Genomic DNA, 15,504 nt, shown 5'->3' with positions numbered 1-15,504 from the left:
TCGTGTTGACCGTACGAAAAATACATTTCTCCCTTGTTCATTGGAGGACCCAACTCTGGGTTAGGCACCACTTGCAGGAGTACTACACTAGGTACAGCTAAATAAAACACACATCATGGGCAAGTTTCAGTTTAAGCAGAACTAAACTTTAGAAAGCAAAAAATGTCACTGAGCTGGTGATGTCACTTCTGCAATAACATAAACCTGTTTGCATTTTTTTTTTTTATGTTCACTAAGTTGTGCATGTGCTGCCAAGAATGAATGAACTCCCATCTGCAATAAACAACCTGCTTGCTCACAATATTTGTTTAGTTTTGCTGTAAGTGTTGCTGTAAGTGACATGGCAATGCAAAGTAGTTAGAGTAGCAATAACGCCAGGGCAGCTGGTGCTGTGAATGTAGAGAACAAGTTTTTATAGTGAACATAAATAGTTTTTTCCAGGTAGAAAATAAATTCTAAATCAAATAATATTGTAATTAGTAGTTTCAGCACTGTTCTTACATAAATATATCGGTGCAGACAGATTTGTGACAACCTTAGCACATGTAGCTACTAAGATGTGTGTCCACCTGCAAATTGTTGGGCTGTTAAAAAGTACGATATCAAAATGTTTAATACTTGATGTTTTAATTGGAAGTTTTTGAAAGCTTGCATGCAGATATATAGAAAAACTGACCCTTTCTTTTTCAGACATAAAGCATAATGTGATCTCTATTTTCTCTTCAGGAATGGGTTTTGGAGACAGAACTAGTACTTTCTGTGGAACCCCAGAATTTTTGGCTCCAGAAGTCCTTACAGAAACCTCTTATACCAGGGCAGTGGATTGGTGGGGGCTGGGAGTCCTCATTTATGAGATGCTTGTTGGTGAGGTATGTTTATAATATAGCATATAATGTTTTCACCACATTTACTTTCATATTTTGAGGGGAGAAGAGACTACATCTGAACTGATGGTAAAGTTTAATGGTTTATCAAAAGGTCCCAAGAGACCATTGCGGCTTTAGAGATATATGGATCTTCAGGATGTGCTCTAATATTGCAGTTTATTATTTATTAAAGAGCTGTATGTTGAGACATCTGCACTATTACAATACATTGACCTTTTATTTTCACTTTGTAGCTCTGATGACTTAAGCACATGAGTGATTGTTTTTTTATTAGCTTTAATATTTTATTTGTTGCTGTTAGGATGTGTACACCGTACTCGTTATAAACATAGAGTGCTTAACAGAACAAAGATCAGATGGTATGATGGTATCTGCACACTGCCAAGTATTTGTTCCCCTAGCCAAAAGTCCTTTAAAAAAAGCACCAATGGTTGATTAAAGAAGTCCCAGTGCAGGGACTTTGCACCCATTACTTTATGTAATCACATCAGAGGTTTTGTTATTGAGTCAATATATTGTATGTCTTGTTTTGAACAGTCCCCATTTCCTGGAGATGATGAAGAGGAAGTATTTGACAGCATAGTCAATGATGAAGTCAGATATCCGCGGTTCCTGTCCACAGAAGCCATTTCTATTATGAGAAGAGTAAGTTGCCATTGAAACGTCATTGCCTTTAGCCAGATTTGGTTTTTTTTCTTCCTGATCAACTTTTTGCGTTGTCCTGCTGAACGGGTCAAAAATATTTATTTTTGTATTCCGTGTTTAAAAACTCAATATCCATCTGGATAATGGAATGGATTTCATCTACCTAAAGAGTACTTTGTGTGCTCAAGGAGAATCTAATTTTTTATACTCAGCAAATGGTTAGAGTATAAAATGCACACATTGAGAAAGAATAAATAAATGGCCCTTTTAAAATACTATTATCATGTGTAAAACAGTCCATATTTAGTATATAGGCTTCAAAAGCTATATGTTTATATTAGCAATAGTATATGTTCAATACATGGGGTATGAGCTCAGAATACTTGTATATGTCCTAAACGGAGGCTTACCATAGGTATGCAGGTAGGTAGCACATCCAACAGCAGTATAGCACAACGTAACATTGCAGCATAGATAAAATGTAAGTAGGTTCTTATTTAGAAAAAGGGTTAGTTACACTAAAAAATTAATTGTGGGCATTCTCTTGCCAGCCTGCTGTATATGTATATTGTATGTGTTCTTTATTACCGTAGACTATTCTTGACTTGGATACAAGTAAATTCTGCAAAAATGTGCACGGTATTTCCTAAAATCTTTGCAACTAGTATTCCCATAAGGAGTTCTGCATTGGAAGTTGCTGTATTAGTCTGATTTTAAAATGTTTTTAAAATGATTTTAAAATGTTTCTTCTTTTGCAGCTATTGCGAAGAAATCCAGAGCGCCGCCTGGGGGCAAGCGAAAAGGATGCAGAAGATGTAAAAAAGCATCCGTTCTTCAGAGTAAGTACTGTAAAGTGGCAGAACAAATTCATCATTCCTTATTTAGGAAAAAAATGTTAACTTACCAGTGTGCTCCCACATGGAGTCCACATTTCCAAGAGGGAAACCCTCACAGACAACAAACTGCCATGGTCAGCTCTGGACCCTGGACATAAGTGCTAAACACTGGATCACTGTATTGATGGTGTTCCGGGAGAGACTCTGTTGTGTTTACTAATATAGGGCAATCCCAGAACAAGCCTCTGTTTATTTTCTAGGTAATAAAACACACTATATTGCATGGCTTGACATGTGCCTCGCTGTCATGACCCCCTGGCTTCAATATGTGACCTGGAACAGTTATAGAATCTGTACTGTGACTCAATAAGATCAGAAAAATCAGGGTTAAGTATTGAAGCCAAAATTTCAGTGTAGTTTACAGGTTTTACCCTTTTCTTTAAACATTTTGTTTAGTTCAAAGGCTTTGGTACCAAATTACTTTCAATTTTAATCTCTTTAATAATGAGACCATGTTATTTTAAAATACTGCAGGTAAAAGTTTGAGTATTTTAATTGTTTGCTTGCATCATCATTCCAAATTTTTTTCCACTTTTTGCCCCTTCCCTCCTTACATGTCTTGGTTTTTGCTATTCTGGGAGCGTCTGTCCTACCATTCAGTACGTTATATTAGTACATTTCATATTTGCCTTTGTTTTGCAGCACATGGACTGGCATGCATTGCTGGCAAAGAAGGTGAAGCCTCCATTCGTACCCACAATTAAAGGACGGGAAGACGTAAGCAACTTTGACGACGAATTTACCTCCGAAGCCCCTATCCTCACCCCTCCCCGAGAGCCACGGTTACTGACAGAGGAGGAGCAGGAGGCATTCAGAGATTTTGACTATATCGCTGATTGGTGTTGAGAACAAGGACACTGTGAAACTGGAGAGAACTGGCTGACAAGATGACAAAATAAAAACAGTCTCACCGCTTTGTGCCATCTTCAGTTCCAGAATGATTTTATTTTTTAAATCACATGAAGATTCTTTTAAAAAAGTACTTTTCATTTTATATATATTATATATAAATGTGTGTATATGAACTTTGTGGAAGAGTGGCCACTTTCAACGTATGCCCATTTTTATTTTATTTTTTATTTTACTGGCACTGGAGCAACTTTACATCTGGTCCTCTGAGCAGAACTGGGCCTGTGATCCCTACATATCTGTCCTCCACCATCTGTTTCTTACCTGCAGGGAGGAGAACTTTGGGGGGTGGCTTTAAATTTTAACACTAATTATTTTATTGCAGGGGTGGGCAGCAAGTTCTTTGCAATAAGCAGGCCGATTCCCATGTTTCCATATCTGTTATGCTCTTCATATCTTCATTATCATTTGCCCTCCAGGTACCAAATATCAGAGGTTGGGGTTTTGTGAATGTACAAAGCAGAGAAAAGTTCAACCTTCTGCATAAAGGGGTATTGTTCTTTTATATATTATAGTCTTATGTAAAATTATGGTATCTGGACTTAAGTAACTTTTTCATTTCAGGAGATCCTTAAGTGGAACTTTTGTTTGATTTGGTGAAGAAGTTATTGTATATTAAAAGCAACACATTTTTTTTTTTGTTTTGGCTAGAATAGGGAATGGTTAGACCAGCTGTCACATTTTACTGCTGTCTGTGTTCCCACTGGGAAGATGAACCACTCTACATCCTGTCAGTATTTTCACCAAGACAAAAGGAGGGAAAATCCAAAATTTTGTTTGTCACTAGAGCTGCAAAAATTAAATGAGTTATTTAAGATTGAAATGACCTTGTTACCTTTTCTTTAGAGCCATAAGGCAGAAAATATCTCCCTTATGGGGCAGTGACAGCAGAAATAGGAATTTGAACTTTTCCCTGCTTTATCTAAAACAGTAAAAAAAAATCCAGCCATTCCTACACTTTAGGTTGTGTATATCCTATTAATACCATGGTCTTTATTTTGATACACTTGGTCCGCCCTAAAAATGCATAAAGTAACTACTGAAGTGCAGGTCCAGTTATCGGTGTTGGTCTTCATGTCATTCCCGTGAATCCTATTGAATATTAGACCTAGACCAGTGGTCGCCAACCTTTTGATTGTCACGGACCACTAATTTCATGGACTCCGGACCGTGCGTGGGGGGGAGCCGAGTGTGACTCAACGGGGAAGACACTTCTCCCAGAGTGGCGTCATGATGCCAGAACCCACCCACTCTCCCATCACAGGTCTGAGCCTGTGATGCAAGAAAAGGTGGGTTGTGTCCAGAGACCACCCCGAGCCTGCGATCTGTACAGGGTTCGGGGCTCTGGCCTTTGCAACCCCCCAAGCGGTGTCCTTCTGACTCCATTAGGGGGGGCGCATTGTCCAGAGGCGTGGTCCACCAAACTTTCTGTGTGACCACTGGTTGGCGACCGCTGGCCTAGACTATTTAGGTCCCCAAGGTAGGATTAGTTTTGGCCTGACATCTAAAAGCTTCCAAGGAAATTGCTTTGCTGTGTAAGGCAGATACTCACACAAGGTGTTTGCCTTTACAGTGAACCTGTGCTCAGATGTTACACAATAAAGTATTTACATGTTCTGTACAACCAGTAAAATCACTTTTATTACAAGCCACCCCTGCCTTCTGTATCTGTAAGCACTGTGGTGACATTTAATTTTCATAGTGATTGAAATCTTAATTTGTGTTAGCTGCTCTTGCAGTTGTTTCTAAGCTGTTAAACCAACAGAAACCTAACTGAAGAGCCTTTGTGGTCAGCGTTACTAATGTTACATGTTCGGAGCGGCTTGTTTTAAAACCTACTATGTCCAGAATGTGTAAATAGTTGAATGTCCCTAGCCTGGGCACCGGTACTCTTGACACTTTTACTCTGGTTCTCCGAGTCACTACAAAAACTGGTTGCAGCTGGTGATTATAATAAAAATACACTAAAATGTCCAGGATTGGATTTACCCTGCATACAAGTGTTTCTCAACCAGGGTTCCTATCCAGGGGTTCCTTGAGTAATTTGTGACTCTCAGGTCAGTTTAGCTGACACCAATGATGTTTTTGGCTATCTGTAAGGGTGACATTCTTCCCACTGACCACCAGACTAATGTATTGTGAGGATATTGTAATTATAGCAGAGGTCCCCTGAAGACCTGAACCAAGAACTACAAAGGTTGCGAAACACTGCTCTAAGCAGTCCATGTTCTACTTGACTTCTGAAATTGACAAGTTTGTTGCAGTATAACTCGCATCACCAGTTATGGTGCAAATGTGAAAAAAATGCTCAGTTATTTTTTTTTTTAGAACAAAGCAGCTATTGTCTTTTTTTTATCAACAGCTGTAACCATTGTTACCAGACTTCAGTGCTTTGCTCCTATCACCATCACTTCTCACTACTACAGTGTTCAAGCCAGATTTTTTTTTTAAGCCGGGCAGTAAGAAATTGTAGGATTGTGTAGCAGCCCCTGTATTATGACCCAATTCTTCAGTAACCACCCCAAAACAGCTGGCAGGTCACTGAAAAGTGCTGGGTGGTGCGCCCGGCTAAAATGGGCTGGGGGAAACACTGTAACATGTCAGCACGTTGGGCACATCAATATGTCCAGCCCATTTCTGAATGTAAAGGCCTCGTCTCGGCCTTCACTGTGTCCAGTTTGTTGTTGTCTGAGCTGAAACAAGAGTTGCCTTCTTTTTGTGAAAGTTCTGTCATATTCATTAGAGAAGCGGATTGTTGGGTTATATTTTTAATCATGCCTTAACTCTCTGTAATGAGAGCTTCCAAAATACGATTCTCAATCTACCAAAGTCACTTGCCAAATACTTTCTTTGCAGCTTTTACCAGTGGATCCAGCAATTCATTTGTTTTTCTGTCTTTCTATTTTACTGAGGAAGGCTCATTTGTTTTTCTGTCTTTCTATTTTACTGAGGAAGGAGTAGCATTATGAGCATATCCTTTACAGGAAACCTGTTTTATAGAACAAAATGGGGGATTGCAATTTCTGACCTCTTTAAACTACTAATTTCCTGGCTGTTTTGATCATCTGCTGGCTTCAGATATTTAAATCACTTACCTTGAGCAAGAATGCAGAGCAGGGAAGTTAGAAGAATATGATCTCTTGTTCTAGTGACAATAGCAGAAATTGTATGATTTTTACGTGTGTTTGGTTAGTGATTCCTAGTATTAAAGAAAGAGGGTTAGCGGACGTTTCAGGACAAGTTTCTTTGAAGGTGGAATAGTCAGAGGTCATCTATGTTCTTGTTAATGTATGGACGTCCCATGTAAAGTGCTCGTTTCTAAGTAAATTGGAGTCGGATGCCCTTCTAATTTATTGTGTTGTCCTGTGCAGGAGTAAAAAGCAATCATTGTCACTTGGATGGGTATGACCAAGCTTATGAAGAAATGGGGTTTATGGGTATTATGGAGACATTTGTGACAACCGAGGCTCCAATCCAGTGTTTGAGGAAGCTATTGGCTCACAGAAACGGCATTACTTCTGAGGCTGAACAACAGTTCCAGGTCTATCGATCTTTTCAGAAGTAAGGCTGTGCAAACTTCCATTGCTGAAAAGGATCCTCGACCATGATATGCACCACCAATTCTACAATATTGGCTTTTCCAATCCAGTTTGGCTCACATATGTAGGAAGAGGGATTCAGAGATGTGACAGAAGTAATCTGGTAGCCATTGGTTGTATGGCAGTATGTGAAATTTCAGCGGTTTTCTTGTAAGGGAATGAGCTTTCTATGTCTTGCATGTGATGAATAGATTACAGATGGAAATGAAATGATTGAATACAGAAGGTTTACAGGGAGGGTGCTCCGTTGTCATTGCAGCCAGTGAAACCAAAGGCTGCTGGAATTGTGATAAGTGGAAATTGGTGGTATGACCCATTGTAATGGGAATCTGATAAATAGCCCAACATACGGAAAATAATTGTGAATATGTATTCCTTTCATCTTTTTCCACATTCACAAACTATTTCCTCAGTATTGGTGAATGAGATGTTTTCTATTTGGAGGCAGAGTGCTCTGTACCCATGTTGGAGATTCACGTTCCAATCCTACTCATAGATATTTATAAAACTGAGGCGGGCATTGTGATAGTGGCCACCAATACAGAAGATCTTCTGATACAAATACACTAAACATTGCGGCCCACTGGATTTCAGAACTTATAGCTTCTGAGGGTGAACGCAATACGATAGAACAGAATGTAAAAATATTTTTGATAAAATTGTATATTTTATAATCATGACACTAATTGTAGCTGTACCTCAATGTTTCCTGTCCTGCCTCTTTACTGGCTGGGTTTCAGCAGATTCATGGACCCTCATTACAGTAAAGAGATGAAAATGTGTTTTTATTTTCTGTTTACTTAGAGGCCAGATGCTAGGAAATCTGTTCTGTGTATGTCTGGGGCCCCGTCTTATATTTCCTTGGTTTGTTCATAGAAACGGCGATGGAGCACCCCCATGTACCTCAGGCTCATTACTCATGATTTGAATTCTGCTAAAGGGTATCATTCACCTACACATTGACACAGCATATTTGTGTTGGGGCCTTGCATGTAAATATGAATGTCAATTAAACTGTCTTCACTACAAGAAAAATCATTTTGATTGAATCTGATTGCCGATTGATTTCTAAAAGTTTGTTTTTATTGAATAAATGTATTCTGTATGGCCAGCACAAAAACTCAGCCAATCAGATTATTGATCATTTCCTGAACAATGCAGTGATTGGTTCCCTGGCTCAGATTGTCTGTCAAGTCTAGGACAGCGTGCACCCAAAAGACTGAAGGGAGTTTTGAATGGCATTAGATCACTTGGCACATCCACCTAGACCTGAATCTATGTAAATCCACCATCAGTTTGTACTGTTCTCTAAGTCTGGTAGTTATTCTGTACCCCCTTTTCTGCCTGAGGGGGTCTCTGGGTGCTGGAGTGAGGTTTGGCCTCTATAGTCTCTGAGGGGGTAAAGAAGCTGATGGGTCAACCAGCTCATCAGTACCTAACTCAAATAGATCTTTCATCATTTGGCAGATTAAACCCCCCAAGTAGCCATCATCAACCTTGTTCTACCCCCATAGGAACCAAAAGTCATTTTCAGGTCCCTCCGAAAAAGAATTACACCTACAGCATTAGCAGTAAGTTGTAGTATTCACTAGTCATTCAAAAATGAGCATCAGTAATGCTGAGACAAGAAGTTCAGTTGTTGGGATTTCCTGTCACTGGCAGAAATAATAACCAGAGCCAGCAGTGCATGTCTTACTCCAAACTGCCAGGGGAGAGGCTTCCTCTGTCATTCTTGGGGTATAAATCACAAAATGTCACATCCTCCAATAAACCCATCTCTGCATTATATGACAATAAATGGCTGTGTCGACCTGTGTAGGTGATTGTATTCTCCCATCACTAAGCTTGTCTATCCAGTGCATTGCATTATGGGAACTGTCCCAGCGCTATGTATGCAGCCACTTGCAGAGGATTGTCTGTACAAAGGAAATATGATTCGGGGTCCTGTACTGATTTTGTTAGATATTGTGCTTTTGAGGTGCATTTTTTTTTCTCCCTATTTGATTGTTTTATGTAGTAGGAGAGCAGTGTGTGCAAAGCTTTGTAGTATCTTACCTGACCGAATATCATTGTAAACCACAATATGTACATAAATTGTAGTTTATTGGAATCACTAGACATTTATAAGCCAGGGTATGTCACAAATGTAAGCTCGAGAAGCACTAATTTTAGAAGGTTTTCATTTGTTTGTTTTTTTTTACAAATATCAAATATTTTTAGGCAATTTATGATTTTAAAACTAGATTGTAAATATATTTTGCTATAGCTGTAAGTGGCTGCTAAAGCACTTTGTAATGAAAATTTAGAATATTTTTAGGCTGGTACACTATGCATTGATATTAAATGTGCCTTTAAGAAATGTCATTTTACAGCAGAGTGTTTTTGCAGTCAAGTCATATGAATGCACAAATTAAACTGTTTCAAATAGATGGAAGCCTCGCCTCTGTTTTTTTACGGATGCATAAAACGAGAGGAGGATGATGGGTGCAGTTGTCTATCTCGCACTGCTAGGGGTGCCTGGCTGTCAGAAGCCTTTTTAGACGCGCTGTCTGAAACACTGTCCTGGCACAGGAGCGTTGATCATATACCCTTGCTGCAGTGAACATGTTCAGTTACTGGATTATTATTAGCTGGAGCTTCAGCGTAACATCCAGGTAACTTGGTCTGATTATTAGTATATGAGCTTAAATCTAAACACACAGCTTACTCGCCTGTGCCTTAAACCAGGACAGGGCATTGCCATCTTTCTCATCATTTACTTCCTGAAGATTATCTTTAGGCATGATAACATAACTTTCCAGCATGTGCAAGGGAATCCAGGATGTGCTGGGTTTTACTTACTGGCAACTGCCTAGATGTGCATGCACAGCAAAATCTTAGTGCTGGGCACTGAACACGCATACAAGAGCAGATACGGTAAGACCCTTTCTACAATAACAATCTAAATGAACTGCAAAAGTTGAAAGTGGGACTTTAGTTCTAGTCCTGTACTGTAGGTGAAGATCCTTGAAGAACAACATGGAGCAGGTCTAGTTTAGACGTACAGCTTCACCCTGCTTTATATTCCTTTCAACTCCCACTGCTATGCATGGACTAAAAATTCCCTCCCTATATTTCTACAAATACATCAATACCCATACATGTTCTTCAGGCAGCTGAGTGTACATCAGAGAGCAGAGCCTGCAACTTTCCACTGCTTTGACCACCACAGTTAGTACTTTCTATATTGCTTGCTTGGCAGCTGTTTAAAAAACAAAATTTGGGCAAAGTTTATGCAGTTTCCTGTAGTCATTCTCAGCTAGTTAAAGGATTCATAAAATTGATGACTTTATCCTTTAGGAAGCCTCATAGCACACCTCTAATGATTTTAGCCAACAGGTTAGTTGACCACATTGCAGTTTATCCACATTAGTATGTTGTATACTGCACAAATACAACATGATGTGATGGGTGCACATAAGTGTAAATAGAAAAAAAAACTACAGTCCAGTCAGACTATATCTGTGCAGATGTTTTCTCTTTAGGTTAAATGACATCCAAGGTTCTATGCTGTTCTGCAGTAATAAAGTAATCATAGCATCCTACAGGTATACATGCAGGATAAACTGGTCAGAAAGGTAAAAATAAACCAGATTATGTCACCATTTACTACAAGGTTACATCTTGAGTCATCAAATTCATTTCTCAGCTGTTTTGTCAGCACTGAGAGAAATCCAATATGATTATAAGGAGAAAAAAAAAGTCTCAGAACTTGGCGATTCATTTCATTCTGGGACGCAAACTAAACCAATATGGAGCAAGTTTGTGTAATGATCCCTGGGAGCAGCTTTCTGTTCATTAGTGGGGTCCATAAAACATACTTCCAATAGTACTTCTATAGTAAACACATTAAGGTGAGAGATGACCTGAGAGCTACAGCAGGAAAACCAACATTATTAAAAGGGTATGGTGCCAAAAAAGTATTTTTAAAAACAGGCATAAGGTTTTGGAGCAGAGCTGTATTTTCAGGGTGAGCCTATAATCCACAGCTATTAGAATGGACTGCAAGCGGACTATGACCTTTTGGTGGACAACTCTGCTGTGGCTGCCTTCTCCAGAAGAAGATTCCTCCTCCACCCAGGTATAGTCAAACAAATTGCAAACACAGGAGCTGGCCTACAATGGTTTAGGTCTTGTGTATTTGTGGAACCAGGGCAGGTGGCAGCTAGAGCTAACAGTATAAAGGCTACTGTAGTAGCATTTGCCAGTTTTCAATCCTCTTTTGCCCTTGTAAAATGTAATTATTTCTATATACAATAATTCTATATGCTATATGGAAAAACCTGATTGCTTACCCACACCAATAGAGGCCTTTGCACTCCCCGTATGATCCAAATTAAGATGCAACTGTCTCTTGAACAGGATCTCACCAGTTCTTTAAAACCTTACCTGCAACCACACCATCAATTTCTCTGCACTATCCTTATACGTTTATTGAATTGGGTATTCATCACAATGGGCACCAATTTAGTTATGTATTGTGGTATAACGCAGGATAAGCACATCCAATATGTTACGTGAAATATGAGCAGTATCAACTGGAAGCCTCGAAGCTGATGCTGGAGTAAAAGATTAGGTTCACCACAGCAGAATCAGGAATTGTGTTTTGGCTTTCTATGTGGCTGTAACAAGCTGTCCAAGGTCACAAGAAAGACTGTTTTTGTGACATTTTGATTTTGCACCCTTGGTAAGATCCCCATACATCCTTAGCTATTGTAATGTTCTTCCAGACTGCGGCTGAGCCAAGCCAGAACGGAGAACAAGATGCCAGACATCACTCAGTATTCTTTATGTACAGTCCATTATCTACACAATCATATGCTATGGGCACAGCTTAAACCCATATGGAATTTACCTTCTTCCAGCACCTACATAGGCACAACAGAAGTCTTTACAGGATCTAACTAATAATCCAAATGAAGAATTGTCTTATCAGGAAATTCTATACCATTCTACCCATGCAATTTTGGAACAATTAGGTCATAAAGGCTTTGTGAGAAGGGAAAAGCTCTTTCCATTTTAAGAATTTTAATCCATCATACCAGCACACAAAACCACAGTAGGCCATTGGATTACAGAAAAGAATATATTAAATATGAAAAACTTAATAAAAACACAATAGGCTCACTGTAAACTTTACAATGTAAAAAAATTAACATGAAAAACAGTTTACTTAAGTCCCCAAATGGCACAATGCTTTCAACAAAAATGTCTGGCTCCTTAAAGATGACGAGCAAGGCTTTCTGAAAATTATTTATTAGCTGTTAAATATTTGCCAATATACATTAACAAAGGAAAACGTCATAATTCAGATTCTTAAATATTTTACCCGCAAGGATATATACACGTACAAAACTCTATCGTCTTGGAATGTTATTACAAACCTGCAGCAAAATGTTTCCAATTGGAATCTGAAGGCTCAGTATCAAGACATAAAGCAGGTCCAGAAGGCCAACTATTCAAAAACCAAAAAAAGTCACTTTATAGTTGTGGCAACTTATCAACCGGCGTGTCAAACTTGAAGTCTGCAGGGAAGAGGTCTGGTGCGCGGGGATAAATGAGTCTGTAAGACTGACGGATTGTGACGTCCGCCACTCCTGCAATGTCACCAATTTCTGTTTGGAAGAAAAGAAAATATATGAGTTCTATATACACAAACACTGAAATAAAAAAACAAACAAAACAAAAACATTATTTCCAATGTTTTTGTTCCCGTGATTTTATATGGGAGGAAAAAAAAAAAAAAAGATAAACAGTGTTTAGGGTAATATTACTACATACAATTCCTGACGTATCCCTCTATGGAGGGGTCAATGGCAACTGGTAACCCCAGCTTACTACTGGGCAGCAGAGAGGAGACACCGGGTGGGGAAGCTCACAGGAATGCATTACAACTTGTGATTTGTTACAATCTTTGTTTAGATAAAATTCAGCCAGCTTTACCGGCTTGCCAAAACACAGCTTAAAATGACGTCTTCTTTAATATAGTTATTGGATGTCAGGCAATACATTATGTAATACAAAGAAATAAAAGTAGATTAGGGATTCACAATTGACATCCAAGGTCTAAGAAATGGGTCATGGAAAATGGAGACGCCTTTGCCAAGCTCTCCTTTTCAGAATGCCGTTTATCTGGCTGTCTGCTTTGGCTTCATTACTGTCAAGAGTACCTGACCTGGAACTCAACTCAAAGCCCAACAATAAAAAACAGATTCTAATTGCAATTAGATTGATAAGTGAATTCAGTGTATAAAAGCAAAGCTAAGGATAGAATACATTTCTCAGTGTTGAGTATATAATATTTAGTGTAGTTTATGTTCTCTCATTTTGTACATTTTCACTTTTTCATTGAACTTTTAATACCAATTGAAGGTTTGTGGAATATTAGTCAGATGGCCCCCTCACCATAGCTGGCTCTAACAGCAAACCCTTTTCTCAACTAATGACTGGGGGGAAAGGAATACTTGTTCAGGTTTAGAAAGCTCTCTCTGCCTCCCTCTGACCTAAGCAAAAATGGCAAGAGAGGTTTGAAGTCTGTACAGATAAGGGCAGTTATTTATTGGGCATTAGGATAGTAATACCAAAACATGATTCTACCTTGTTTACTTCTGGCTTTAAAGTGAAACAGTAGCAGGAAAATATTTTATTGAAAAGATGCTGCTTCTTCAAATAAAAGCTCATTATGTCCCCAGTTGCAAACCTTCAAAACGTTAAAAACCCCTAGCAGGTTCTTTTTTGCTGGCAATGTACCATTAGGGGAATTTTCCTTCTCCATAGGTACGAAGACCACAAACACTGAAGTCGTCGAATGAAAGAAAACAAAAATCCACAGATTGAGTTAGACCCCCTGTCTAAGGGTCTGCTTTCTATGGAATGAAGAACAATTCACATGGGGAGTGGAAATCTTCCAATCGTGGCATTTGTTTCAGTGATAAAGAGAATGCTGGTCACTTTGGAGACTTCCAGCAGGATACAGGCAAACAACCTGAGAGTACAACTCCATATAATGAACAAAGACAACAGAAAATATAATTCTACTGAACAATGCACGATGAAGCAGCACACAACTTGGACAACAAATACCACAAAGCAATGCTCATTAAGGTAACTTGCAGGCAATTTGTTGACTGACCATTCCAGTAACGCTTTACTAACCTTTCTGTGTTTTCTTTTCAGCAGATGCTTGTGAAGCCATGTAAATGGCAGCAGCTGCCACCGATATGGGACTTCTTCCAGGGACTAAGTCCAGCTCCACAGCCTTGCGTGCTATGTAAGTCGCAGCCATCTGTACTTGTTTGGTCAGGCCCAGGTTTGAGCAGAACCTTGACATGAAATCTCCGGTTGTAATCAAATCCACATTTGTTTCTAAAGCTTTCAAGATCAGCTTGAAGCATCTGCCAATTTCTTTCTTGGAGATTCTTGAAACAGCGCAGATTTCTACAATGTAAACAGTTATTACACTACTGTAGTCCCTTCATAATGACAACCTTTCCTTAAATATCAACAAATAATCTCTTTCAGACGGGGATATAAACCCAGGGGAAAAAAGTAAATTGCCAACAACTGACTGCACCAACTTTAACAGGTTGGACACACTGTAAAGATTCTATTTTTAATCTTCATTCTAGAAATTCAGCAGGGAGCAAATCCCACTCCATTTATATAGTGTTTTAACCTTTATAAATATTTTTGTCTTGTCAGAGCTTCACCATCTGCAGGAGACAGCTCTGTGTTAAACCACTGCTCTAAGACACCCTTTACTTGTCATAAATAAACATTTGTAAATATGTAGTTATGTTACATTTGGCAGGAGTGAAGAATTGGTTGATGGTGTAGGTATAAACAGGACATGCAGGTGTGTGAAATGGTCGTCTTAAGCACAGCACGTTCACAGTGCAAAGGCCTCCAGATGAGCCCACATTAGGAATGGGATGGGGTGGCTCTGGCAGCACAAACTATGATTTTTAAAACTGAAAATTTTAAAGCACCCTGGCTTAGTTTGTATAGTGTCTGTCATGTAGTACAATAACTGCTATTGGCAATCTATGCTTGGTGAAAGTTATCCCCAAGTTGCTTATGTTTTGGCTTCATTGATTTAAGAACCTATTCAATATTAAAGAATGGCGACATCTACTGCATGTTTTATTTAGGTGGTCTGAAACCCAAAAGTATTGAAGCCGGACTTGCAGCGGCAATCCCTATACTTCACCTACAAACTGGGGTTAAATGATCAAACACTGAGCAACCACCTAAAGCGGTGTAATAGTATATCCAACTTTACATCACAGCAATTTTAATTTTCTTGGTTCTAAAGCATGCCCCTATGTTGACACATTACCCTCTTCCTCTGCCGCCTGTTGAACAATGTTTGCAGTCTATAAGTACCGTGTTTCCCCGAAAATAAGACACTGTCTTATATTTTTTTTGGCTCCCAAAAACACACTAGGTCTTATTTTCAGGGGATGTCTTATTTTTCCATGAAGAAGACTACAGTACACATTTATTGTTGAAAGTCACTCATGTTCCATT

The 15,504-nt window shown here is 39.0% G+C and overlaps 2 protein-coding genes across 4 annotated transcripts in view; one reads left to right on the top strand and one right to left on the bottom strand.

Annotated features, from left to right (window-relative positions):
• Positions 1-9,365, top strand: part of PKN2 (protein kinase N2) — a 69,542-nt gene extending 60,177 nt beyond the window's left edge. The window contains exons 19-23 of one of the 2 annotated variants that reach the window (XR_011921926.1): positions 727-869; positions 1,425-1,532; positions 2,291-2,371; positions 3,071-6,253; positions 6,293-9,365. Coding sequence is in view for 1 of the 2 variants with exons in the window: in XM_072419915.1 (XP_072276016.1) it covers positions 727-869; positions 1,425-1,532; positions 2,291-2,371; positions 3,071-3,274 (536 nt within the window). In the remaining variant the exon portion in view is untranslated. Of the gene's footprint in view, positions 1-726; positions 870-1,424; positions 1,533-2,290; positions 2,372-3,070 lie in introns of both variants that reach the window. The other variant, XM_072419915.1, reaches the window with a different exon arrangement.
• Positions 9,366-12,047: 2,682 nt separating this feature from the next.
• GTF2B (general transcription factor IIB) overlaps positions 12,048-15,504 on the bottom strand; it is a 17,148-nt gene continuing 13,691 nt past the window's right edge. For both annotated transcript variants that reach the window (XM_072419914.1, XM_072419913.1), the window contains exons 6-7: positions 14,131-14,412; positions 12,048-12,590 (exon numbers count right to left, since the gene is read on the bottom strand). In XM_072419914.1, coding sequence (XP_072276015.1) covers positions 12,457-12,590; positions 14,131-14,412 — 416 coding nt within the window. In that variant the 3' untranslated portion in view covers positions 12,048-12,456. The remainder of the gene's footprint in view (positions 12,591-14,130; positions 14,413-15,504) is intronic.

This window comes from Pyxicephalus adspersus, chromosome 8 (assembly GCF_032062135.1).
Source record: "Pyxicephalus adspersus chromosome 8, UCB_Pads_2.0, whole genome shotgun sequence".
NCBI classification, from domain to species: domain Eukaryota; kingdom Metazoa; phylum Chordata; class Amphibia; order Anura; family Pyxicephalidae; genus Pyxicephalus; species Pyxicephalus adspersus.
Note: the sequence above shows the minus strand (reverse complement) of the source record. Positions and strands in the feature narration are given on the sequence as shown.